The sequence below is a fragment of the Phyllobates terribilis genome, unplaced genomic scaffold (genome assembly GCF_046119375.1).
Source record: "Phyllobates terribilis strain yellow unplaced genomic scaffold, ASM4611937v1 Scaffold_1__5_contigs__length_1240528914, whole genome shotgun sequence".
NCBI classification, from domain to species: Eukaryota; Metazoa; Chordata; class Amphibia; order Anura; family Dendrobatidae; genus Phyllobates; species Phyllobates terribilis.
Window position 1 is genome coordinate 186,510,071 of NW_027362761.1, and position 12,514 is coordinate 186,522,584.

Consider the following 12,514-nt stretch of genomic DNA (forward strand, 5'->3'; position numbering starts at 1 on the left):
CCTGTATACACAGGTGCAGTGTTTTGCTGTGGACTGTGTAGTGTTTTGCTGTGTGCTGCCTATATACACAGGTGCAGTGTTTTGCTGTGGACTGTGTAGTGTTTTGCTGTGTGCCGCCTGTATACACAAGTGCAGTGTTTTGCCGTGGACTGTGTAGTGTTTTGCTGTGTGCTGCCTATATACACAGGTGCAGTGTTTTGCTGTGGACTGTGTAGTGTTTTGCTGTGTGCCACCTGTATACACAGGAGCAGTGTTTTGCTGTGGACTGTGTAGTGTTTTGCTGTGTGCCGCCTATATACACAGGTGCAGTGTTTTGCTGTGGACTGTGTAGTGTTTTGCTGTGTGCTGCCTATATACACAGGTGCAGTGTTTTGCTGTGGACTGTGTAGTGTTTTGCTGTGTGCCACCTGTATACACAGGAGCAGTGTTTTGCTGTGGACTGTGTAGTGTTTTGCTGTGTGCCGCCTGTATACACAGGTGTAGTGTTTTGCTGTGGACTGTGTAGTGTTTTGCTGTGGACTGTGTAGTGTTTTGCTGTGTGCCACCTGTATACACAGGAGCAGTGTTTTGCTGTGGACTGTGTAGTGTTTTGCTGTGTGCCGCCTATATACACAGGTGCAGTGTTTTGCTGTGGACTGTGTAGTGTTTTGCTGTGTGCTGCCTATATACACAGGTGTAGTGTTTTGCTGTGGACTGTGTAGTGTTTTGCTGTGTGCCGCCTGTATACACAGGTGCAGTGTTTTGCTGTGGACTGTGTAGTGTTTTGCTGTGTGCCGCCTGTATACACAGGTGCAGTGTTTCGCCGTGGACTGTGTAGTGTTTTGCTGTGTGCCGCCTATATACACAGGTGCAGTGTTTTGTTGTGGACTGTGTAGTGTTTTGCTGTGTGCTGCCTATATACACAGGTGCAGTGTTTTGCTGTGGACTGTGTAGTGTTTTGCTGTGTGCCGCCTGTATACACAGGAGCAGTGTTTTGCTGTGGACTGTGTAGTGTTTTGCTGTGGGCTGCCTATATACACAGGTGCAGTGTTTTGCTGTGGACTGTGTAGTGTTTTGCTGTGTGCCGCCTGTATACACAGGTGCAGTGTTTCGCCGTGGACTGTGTAGTGTTTTGCTGTGGACTGTGTAGTGTTTTGCTGTGTGCCGCCTGTATACACAGGTGCAGTGTTTCGCCGTGGACTGTGTAGTGTTTTGCAGTGTGCCGCCTGTATACACAGGTGGAGTGTTTTGCTGTGGACTGTGTAGTGTTTTGCTGTGTGCCGCCTATATACACAGGTGCAGTGTTTTGCTGTGGACTGTGTAGTGTTTTGCTGTGTGCCGCGTGTATACACAGGAGCAGTGTTTCGCCGTGGACTGTGTAGTGTTTTGCAGTGTGCCGCCTGTATACACAGGTGCAGTGTTTCGCCGTGGACTGTGTAGTGTTTTGCAGTGTGCCGCCTGTATACACAGGTGGAGTGTTTTGCTGTGGACTGTGTAGTGTTTTGCTGTGTGCCGCCTGTATACACAGGTGCAGTGTTTTGCTGTGGACTGTGTAGTGTTTTGCTGTGGACTGTGTAGTGTTTTGCTGTGGACTGTGTAGTGTTTTGCTGTGTGCCACCTGTATACACAGGTGCAGTGTTTTGCTGTGGACTGTGTAGTGTTTCCCCGTGTGCCGCCCGCGGACGCTCCTGCTTGCGTGGATGAGGCGGGGACAGCACAGCCCTCCTCCCGGTGCAGCGCTCACTTCCTCATTCTCAGCACGGACAGTGACTCCCTCCCTCATCCTCGGTCCATCCGCAGCCTGCACCCCGGGACACCAGCTCTGCTCTCGCCATGTCCAAGCCGCCACCTAAGCCAGTGAAGCCAGGTGAGAGAGGCTGCCCCTGCCCCACACACGGCCTCCCGGGGCTGCCGACCTGCGGGCTCCCCGCAGACAGACTGTACCGGGCTCCCCGCAGACAGACTGTACCGGGCTCCCCGCAGACAGACTGTACCGGGCTCCCCGCAGACAGACTGTACCGGGCTCCCCGCAGACAGACTGTACCGGGCTCCGGAGCCTCCGCCTGCAGCCGGGAGAGGAGCTCTGCGGCAGGGTCCGCTCCACCCTGCTGTCACCGGGCAGAGCACGGGAGCCTGCCATGTTGGTGAGGGGCAGAGCATAGGTGATGGTGGCTCTGGACTTCCTGTCACTAAGCCCATGAGGTGCTGCAGGCTGCCACTCCCCGACCAGAAGTGACTTCTACCTGCCCTGAGGTTGTGGTGGCACCGCAGCATGGCACAGAGCAGTGTGTATCTGTGAGGGGGGCAGGAGCACCAACTGCTGTCATTACTGTGTCACATGGTGCAGGTATATTAACTTCTTATGGTGCCAGTATGATACCGCCGCTTGGTGGCGTATACTAACTCCATATAGGGCCTGAATAATGTCACTGTCTAGTGTCTGTATAATATTTCTACATGGCGCCTGAATAATACATCAATATAGTGGTTGAATAATTCCACTCCATAGTGTATGAATAATGGCACCATGTAGTAACCACTGCATAATGCCCATATAATACCCACTGCCTGTGCCCAGAACAATGCTTCTACTTATTAGTGGCACAATATCCCCGCTCAGTGATAAATCATGGCCGTACAAGGCTTTTTCCGCGTGTACGTGTAGGTTACATGACGTCAGAAGGAGCGGACAGCTGTGCAGGGATGTGCAGCAGATATGAGGCTGAGCAGAGGCTTTCTGATGAGGCGCTGCGCTCTGGTATGCCACAGCTCCATTCATCTGGACTAATATAGGCTGGAATCTAGGTGAAAATGAGCCTGGGCTGCCGGCATTTATACAAAAATAAAGTACCACCTGTTCTATACCGCGCTGCTCCCGTGTCACTGCTCCTGTGGACCCTGGCGGTTGTTGTCACGTGCATTCATTTGGCTGCCACAATATAAACCTAGACTGGCAGGGTGCATTGGCGCAGCAGTGCTGGGATGACGGGCAGTTGAGCAGGCATTGGTTATTCTGTATTTCACGACCTTTCCTATTAGCCACATTTTAAAAATTTAAAATCCCGGTCAATTCCTTTAAAGGCCTTTTTTTCGGCTCTAGACGGGTCCCTAGGATTTGGGAATTGATGTTCTCTGACACTTATGTAGCATGTTACACCATATCAGCAGGTGGAGCTCGCCTGAATTTCACGATAATGTGGACTATTCTCTGGGCCAGTGCTTCATCTCCTTTCTATGGCTGGTGTGTGCCACCTGTGCCATAGGATAGCTATGATTTTGCATTGAGGCCCTATCACTGACCCATAGCCCATCTGAGGGATCTCCTTTCATGAGCCAGAATGGAGTGTATTCTGGCAAACACGAGTCATGCCTTTATTTAGAGAACAGGCATTCATCCTGATATTCCTTTGTGTGATTTACCCATCATGTTACCAGGCAAATCTGAATTCACACCTCTGTCACAGCCCGAGCAGGGGCCACGATGCATAGACTGTCCGCGGGTCTCCTGACCTGAACTTGGCAGCCTGATCGGCATACACGAGGGTGTCAGGTTCGGGTCAGGAGACCCGCCATCATGGTCCATGCTCGGGATGTGACACAGAGGTGTGAATGAGGCATTAGCTGCAAAATACATTTCTGGAGCTTCGATCTGGTTATCTAACTAAGGCACTAGTCTTTATATGTATTCTGATGGAACTGCTTATTTAATTATGCTACTAGAAATTGTTACTTTTCCTGGTACAATGCCTATCAGTTTTTTTTTTGGGTTTAATAATCATTTTATTTTTGTACATAAAAACTGTGATTTTAAAATGTATTGGTGATCCAGAAACTCTTCAGAGACATGCTGGTAACTTTGATCATCAGGGATCCAGGAGCTGAGAATCCACAATTGCTGACACATAAAGGTAGAAGTGCTGAGTGGAGAGCTGTGACGATGGGCGCTTAGACCGTCTATCGAGCCCTTCTTCAGTCTGACAGGACCGCAGTACCCAGCTGAGCGCTTCTCCTTCCTTTTAGCGATTTATGGTAGTCTCAGCATGCGGACCCCCGCCTGCAAACTGCTGTCTCTGAATAATCAGAAGTTTTTTGAGCAGTTACATTGTCATTAACCTGAATAATGGCAATCTCTACTTATGAATGAAAAGACAGGGCGACCTGTATGTTCACGTATGACTCCCCGCTGCCGCCTGATAATTTTCTATGAGTCGATTGCTTTTTATCCAGACTATAATTTTCCTTTTTCTTTTATGTTTTAACTAATATGGAAGCTGTTTAGACGGTTTAAAAGTGATTTACCACAATAGTCACTTATAAGCTATCCACAAGTTAGATAATAAGTGTCTACTGAGTTGAGCACCCCATTTCCCCCCACCCACAGGATCACCCAGGCATATGTCCTGCCTTTCCATTAATTACTGATAGAGGTGACAGAATCTGTGCCAGAGACTGTAAAGAAGTCTATGCTGGTGGTGGGAACATCTTTTTTTTCATTTCCCTTTATTCCCCGGCTGCTGCCCGGTGTGGACTAGGTAATCAGTCATTTCTGCCATTACAGTAATGCATGAGACCGCTGAGCGCTGCCATTCGGTCACAGACTGGTAGGAAAAGCAGAACAGTGTGCTCCCCTGGATCAGTCTATGATGGCAGAAAACTGTCCTTGTTTTGACTATTTATTTTACTCACTTTAAGGCTGTGTGCCCACGTAGCGTTTTTCAAGCGTTTTTGATGCGGAATTTCCGCAGCGGAAACGCTTGTAAAACGCTAGGTAATCCGCACCCCATGGTCCCCAATGGGATTCCGCAAGTTCTATGCACATGCTGCGGATTTTTCCGCAGCGTTTATGCTGCATTCAAAAATCCGCAGCATGTCATTTAATTTTGCGTTTCCGCAAGCGGAATTGCCTTTGTCCAATGCATAAAAAACGCAAGGCAATTCCGCATGTGGAAAACGCGTGATAAACGCGCGAAAAATGCGCGATAAACGCGTGCGGAATTCCGCATGCGTTTTTCCGGGAGAGGACTTGCATTTATGAAGCAGAAATTTTCTGCTTCATAAATGCAACGTGGGCACATAGCCTTATAGCGAGTAATTCCACTGCGCTTTACATACATTATCATCTCTGTCCCCATTGGGGCTCACAATCTAATTTTGCTATCAGTATGCCTTTGGAGTGTGGGAGGAAATTGGAGAAGTAACGTAGTTCAACCTTCCTCCCCCAATTGTTCATTTTGTCTAATTTAACTGTAACCCACAACCCAGAGGAAACCCACCCAAACACGGGGAGCATGCAAACTCCTTACAGATGTTGTCCGTGGTGGGATTTGAACCCAGGACCCCAGTGTTGCAAGGCAAGTGCTAACCACTGAGCAGCATGCTGCACTCAACTATAAGTGTGATGGTGGACTGGGGGAGAGTGGAGAACATAATTCTTGTGTCCCCCACTCACACCATGGGTGCATTTACACAAACATATTTTGGTCTGTGTGTTGTCCTCCAATGATAGGCTATGTGTTTGCCCACATGGTTTACTTCTCACATGGACCTGGGGTCCAATCTATGGATCAGACTGGTGCATGTATATAGCGGGCAGCTTCGCCACCCACCAGCTATGCAGACGGGGCTGCACTCGGAGCCGACTATATCCACCATTGGCAGAGATGACTGGTCGGATAAAGCCAACAGAACAGTGTGCAGAATAGAAGGCAGACGCTACATCACAGGTGGCACACATACCTGGCATACTTATACTTGGCGGCCTCTGCTAACTATACAGAGGTAATTCTAATTATATGTACGCTTTTACTGCCAGTGCTCAGACGTGAATGGAGGTAAATTACCTGGTGGTTAGGTAGTATATTCCTAGCAGCCAGTCTCTTCACAATGGCAGCAGCTCAGCCTTCCCGTACGGTGCCTTTCATAGATATATACATGGCCGCAGACCATCGTCTGCCATACTCCACTTCTAGTATTTCTCTTAGGCTTTCCTGTCTGGCTGCTTCTGTGAAAGTGTCCTGCTTCCTGAAACACAGTCTGTTACATAACCCATAGAGAGCTACAACGTGGTGCTTGTTCTTTCTCCTATCTTGTAGTCTGAATGGGGTTGTAACGTGAGTGACTGGGGTAACAGGCGTACATTGTGCACCAATTACCGTATTTTTCGGATTGTAAGACGTGCCCCCCCCAAATTTGGCAAGAAAATGGGGCTGCATCTTATTATCCGAAGTGAGTTTACCGACGGTGGTGGAGGGGATCACAGGAGGCAGGGTTGCTGCTTCAGGAGGCCGGCGTCACATTATATTATCCTTTAAATTGGCATTATGGGAATTTTATAGTTATAAAAGGGATGTAAGTTAAAGGGTTTTCCACTCAGCATAATTGCCACACCGAGCCCTGCTTCTAATCTATTAGTACTGCCAGGTCCCTCCAGTTACCATGCTTACTCTTCTAGCTGGGACATGTAACTACTTATGTGGCCAGGGATGGGGAGGGAGCAGCACACTACAACACAGAGCACGGCTGGGAGGGAGCAGCGCACTACAGCACACACAGCGCACCTGGGGAGGGAGCACCGCACTACAGCATATACAGTGCAGCTGGGGAGGGAGCAGCGCACTACAGCATACACAGTGCAGCTGGGGAGGGAGCAGCGCACTACAGCATACACAGTGCACCTGGGGAGGGAGCAACGCACTACAGCATATACAGCGCAGCTGGGGAGGGAGCACCGCACTACAGCATATACAGCGCAGCTGGGGAGGGAGCACCGCACTACAGCATATACAGCGCAGCTGGGGAGGGAGCACCGCACTACAGCATATACAGTGCAGCTGGGGAGGGAGCACCGCACTACAGCATATACAGTGCAGCTGGGGAGGAAGCAGCGCACTACAGCATACACAGTGCAGCTGGGGAGGGAGCAGCGCACTACAGCATACACAGTGCAGCTGGGGAGGGAGCAGCGCACTACAGCATACACAGTGCAGCTGGGGAGGGAGCAGCGCACTACAGCACACACAGCACACCTGGGAGGGAGAAGCGCACTACAGCATACACAGCACACCTGGGGAGGGAGCACCGCACTACAGCATATACAGTGCAGCTGGGGAGGGAGCAGCGCACTACAGCATACACAGCACACCTGGGAGGGAGAAGCGCACTACAGCATACACAGCACACCTGGGAGGGAGAAGCGCACTACAGCATACACAGCACACCTGGGGAGAGAGAAGCGCACTACAGCATACACAGCGCACGGCTGGGGAGGGAGCAGCGCACTACAGCATACACAGTGCAGCTGGGGAGGGAGCAGCGCACTACAGCATACACAGCGCACAGCTGGGAAGGGAGCAGCACACTACAGCACACACAGCGCACCTGCGGAGGGAGCAGCGCACTACAGCATACACAGCACACCTGGGAGGGAGAAGCGCACTACAGCATACACAGCACACCTGGGAGGGAGAAGCGCACTACAGCATACACAGCACACCTGGGGAGAGAGAAGCGCACTACAGCATACACAGCACACCTGGGGAGAGAGAAGCGCACTACAGCATACACAGCGCACGGCTGGGGAGGGAGCAGCGCGCTACAGCACACACAGCGCAGCTGGGGAGGGAGCAGCGCGCTACAGCACACACAGCGCAGCTGGGGAGGGAGCAGCACGCTACAGCACACACAGCGCAGCTGGGGAGGGAGCAGCACGCTACAGCACACACAGCGCAGCTGGGGAGGGAGCAGCACGCTACAGCACACACAGCGCAGCTGGGGAGGGAGCAGCGCGCTACAGCACACACAGCGCAGCTGGGGAGGGAGCAGCACGCTACAGCACACACAGCGCAGCTGGGGAGGGAGCAGCACGCTACAGCACACACAGCGCAGCTGGGGAGGGAGCAGCACGCTACAGCACACACAGCGCAGCTGGGGAGGGAGCAGCACGCTACAGCACACACAGCGCAGCTGGGGAGGGAGCAGCACGCTACAGCACACACAGCGCAGCTGGGGAGGGAGCAGCACGCTACAGCACACACAGCGCAGCTGGGGAGGGAGCAGCACGCTACAGCACACACAGCGCAGCTGGGGAGGGAGCAGCACGCTACAGCACACACAGCGCAGCTGGGGAGGGAGCAGCACGCTACAGCACACACAGCGCAGCTGGGGAGGGAGCAGCACGCTACAGCACACACAGCACGGTTGGGGAGGGAGCAACGCGCTACAGCACACACAGCACGGTTGATGAGGGAGCAGCGCGCTACAGCACACACAGAGCACGGTTGGGGAGGGAGCAGCGCGCTACAGCACACACAGAGCACGGTTGGGGAGGTAGCAGCGCGCTACAGCACACACAGAGCACGGTTGGGGAGGGAACAGCGCGCTACAGCACACACAGAGCACGGTTGGGGAGGGAACAGCGCGCTACAGCACACACAGAGCACGGTTGGGGAGGGAACAGCGCGCTACAGCACACACAGAGCACGGTTGGGGAGGGAACAGCGCGCTACAGCACACACAGAGCACGGCTGGGGAGGGAACAGCGCGCTACAACACAGAGCACGGCTGGGGAGGGAACAGCGCGCTACAACACAGAGCACGGCTGGGGAGGGAGCAGCGCACTACAGCATACACAGCACGGCTGGGGAGGGTGCAGCGCACTACAGCATACACAGCGCAACTTGGGAGGGTGCAGCGCACTACAGCATACACAGCGCAACTTGGGAGGGTGCAGCGCACTACAGCATACACAGCGCAACTTGGGAGGGTGCAGCGCACTACAGAATACACAGAGCGCGGCTGGGGAGGGAGCAGCGCACAGCAGCACGCAGAGCGCGGCTGGGGAGTGAGCAGCGCACAGCAGCACGCAGAGCGCGGCTGGGGGAGGGAGCAGCGCACCGCAGCACGCAGCGCGCGGTTGGGGAGGGAGAAGCGCACCGCAAAGCGCGGCTGGGGAGGGTGCAGCACGCAGAGCGCGGCTGCGGAGGGAGCAGCGCACCGCAGCAACACACATTTAAGTTGCGAAATCTGTCAGGGTCTTTCTGCTGTTTGATGTGGCATATTGTAGTATTCTTGCTGTCAGATCTGACAGAACCACGTCCAGCATAGATGTGAATAGAGCCTGATATTTGTAGAATGTTTTGCAGTCATGTATCAGTGATCTCCATTGACCCTATGAATGACATACTGGTATACCAATGCACTTGGTGTCCATAATGGAATATGTTTCCTTGGTTACAGAAAATGATGTCTGGTACATCACTGTGACTGCCATGGCACCGAGGACTAGGGTTTTCTTATATGTAAGTTACATTTTTTTTGTAAATGCCCTTATTTGTTTTTTTTGTTACTTTAAAGAGTTATTCACAGCATAGAAAGAAATATCACTAAAGTAATTCAAGTGAATAGGACCGTGCAGTATTTCCTGGTACACAGCACTAAACTAGTTCTGCGGGCCCTTAATGGGAATCTGTCACCAAGTTTTTGCAACTTAATCTGAGAGCAGCATGATGTAGAGCCAGAGACCCTGATTCTAGCTATGTCACTTACTGGGCTGCTTGCTGTAGATTTGATAAAATCACTGTTTTATGAGAGGGATATAATCACTAGAGGACTAGTAACCTGCCATGTAATCCACATATTCATAAGCTCTGTATAACCCCGCCCCCACCACTGATTGGCAGCCTCCTGTGTACACTCTGCATAGGCAGAAAGCTGTCACAGTGGTGGGTGGGTCTATACACAGCTCAGCATTCAGAAAACTGCTAGATCTGCAGCAGAGAAAACTGAGATTTTTACCACAACAGCCATAAGCAGCCCAGTAGGCATTACATAGATGGAATCAGGGCCTCTGACCCTACACCATGCTGCTCTCAGATGTGTTATCAAAAACTTGATGGTAGATTTCCTTTTAAAGGATTATTTCCACAGTATCAGTCATAGCTAAGTGGCTTCAAATGCTCAAATAAATGAAGTTTTCCAATTTTCAAAAGTGCTGGCTGCTCTGGATATTGTCCCCGCTTGTCAGAGGCTTTACCTACCTGATTACCCATAGATAAGTCTTCTAGTTCTTGAATAACAGGTCGCACATGCTCAGTAGATTCCTGCTACTCTATAGTGGATATCCTCTTCTTACTCTGCAGTGACCCAGCACATGTCTGATTACACTGCCCTCACTGCACAGGGTGGAGATGGACACTGCGCGCCTGCTGCTGTCGGGGAGGGACGGCTGTCCGCTCCAGCTTGGTTGTGTGATAGCTGAGGCAGAACAGAAGTAGGACTATCAGTCACTAAGCAAGCAATGCCTTCTCATTAAAGCCCCCTGCCTATAACTGCAACCAGGCCATTATCTACGGTATGTTGTTCTAAAAAGAGAAGCTGTCTTTGTGGCTTACAGCAACCAATTAGAGTTCTGCTTTCATTTGCTTAAACTGCTCTGATAACATAAAAGCTGCTCTGTGATTGGTTGTTATGGGCAGCACCGCTATTGGCGCTATTAGCGAATTCATAGAGAAATGCATACAGAATTAGAGCTTTAGAAACCTTCACACAGTGGTGGGACAGACAAGAGTTACATTTATCTATCTGATATTGGGAAAACTGCACAGCACTAGGTCTCCTCATGTCAGTTCTGTCCTGGAGGGTACTGCATCTCCCTGGCAGAAAAAACGCATGCGGATTGTACATGCGGATTGTACATGCGTTTTCCTGCCAGGGACATGTGGATGTGAAGCGTTCTTCACATGCAGTTCCGCATGCGGGTGTCAAGCGCTTTCCAAACGATTTTAGCATCACTTGGAAAGTGCTTGACAACTAGGTCACAATATATAAGGCTGTGTGCCCACGTAGCGTTTTTCAAGCGTTTATGCTGCGGAATTTCCGCAGCGGAAACGCTTGTGAAACGCTAGGTAATCCGCACCCCATGGTCCCCAAGGGGATTCCGCATGTTCTATGCACATGCTGCGGTTTTTTCCGCAGCGTTTATGCCGCGTACAAAAATCCGCAGCATGTCATTTAATTTTGCGGAAGCGCAGCGGAACTCCCGCCATTGACTTGCATTGAGACGCACAGAAACCGCGACTGTACATTTCTACATGTGGCTTCTATGCGTCTCTATGTGCGGATGGAGAGGAGACTCTCATCCAGACCTGGGTACCATTGTACCTGTAAAAAAAGAATAAAATAACAAATAAAGTTTATACTCAGCTGTCCGGAGGCTTCTCTCTGAATGCCAGCAGCGCTGAAGGACCTTCGGTGACGTCACAGTCATGTGACCGCAGGCCCTTCACCGCTCTCTCGCGATATGCCGGCAGCCGGGAACCAGACAGGAAGCAGCGCTGCAGCCACGCCGGGGCCTCGGGGGTGAGTATAGCTTTATTTGTTTTATTTTGTACGGTTCACACTGTATAAATCCATGCTGTTTGCATGGATTTATACAGTGTGACCTAGTTGTCAAGCACTTTCCAAGTGATGCTATCGCCTGGAAAGTGCTTGTCAATCTGCATGCGGAAACGCATGTGAACCCGCATGTATTCTGCAGGAAAAACGCATGCACAATCTGCATGCGTTTTTTTCTGCCAGGGAGATGCAGAAATGCTGCAGAAATTTTCTGCTTCATTTCTGCATCGTGGGCACATAGCCTAAATCCATGCAAACGGCATGGATTTATATAGTGTGACCGTAAAAGAATGGTAAAAAATAAAAAAATAAACCTATACTTACCTTCCGATGGCCCCCTGAGTCTTGCTGCACTCCTGTGCTGGCTGCCCGCAGATCGCAGTACGCTGTACTGAAGGACCTGCCGTCACATGACTGTGACGTCAGCACAGGTCCTACAGATCTGCCCGCGATCTGCCCGCAAGCACAGAGAAGGAGTCCAGGTGCCGTCGGAAGGTGAATATAATCTTTATTTTTTATTTTATTCTTTTTTTTACAGCTTTTAATGGTACCTGGGTGTGAATGAGACTCTCCTCTCCTCCACACCCGGGTACCATCCGCACATTAGAACGCGCCAATTACGCAAGTACAGATGCAGTCTTGCGGAATTGGCGCTTTGTAATGCAAGTCAATGGCGGCGAAAACGCAGCGCTTCCGCAAAATTAATTGACATGCTGCGGATTTTTGAGCGCAGCATAAACGCTGCGGAAAAATCTGCAGCATGGGCATTGAAAGTGCGAAATTGCATTGGAGACCATGGGGGAAGGTTTACCAAGCGTTTCCGCTGCGGAAATTCCGCAGCGTAAACGCTTGAAAAACGCATCGTGGGCACACAGCCTAACCCCTGTAAATTCACACTTTAATACATGTATTGTCAACTAAAATAATTTTTCTCTATAGTATAATAACATTTTTTTACAAGTTAGCTTCTACAGCCTCTATGTATCACCATACATAACATACACTGTGTTCCAAATTATTATGCAAATAATATTTTCTCAGATTTTCCCAAATTACCTATATGAATTGCAGTCATTGTAATTTTCCAGTCAAATAACTATTAGAGTACAATTGAAAGGTTTTTGTACAAACTGCCTATGATAAC

The 12,514-nt window shown here is 50.6% G+C and overlaps 1 protein-coding gene across 1 annotated transcript in view; it reads left to right on the forward strand.

The window, feature by feature from the left end:
• Positions 1–1,668: 1,668 nt before the first annotated feature.
• Positions 1,669–12,514, forward strand: part of OSTF1 (osteoclast stimulating factor 1) — a 41,578-nt gene continuing 30,732 nt past the window's right edge. The window contains exon 1 of the mRNA XM_073670677.1: positions 1,669–1,846. Coding sequence (XP_073526778.1) covers positions 1,813–1,846 — 34 coding nt within the window. The 5' untranslated portion in view covers positions 1,669–1,812. The remainder of the gene's footprint in view (positions 1,847–12,514) is intronic.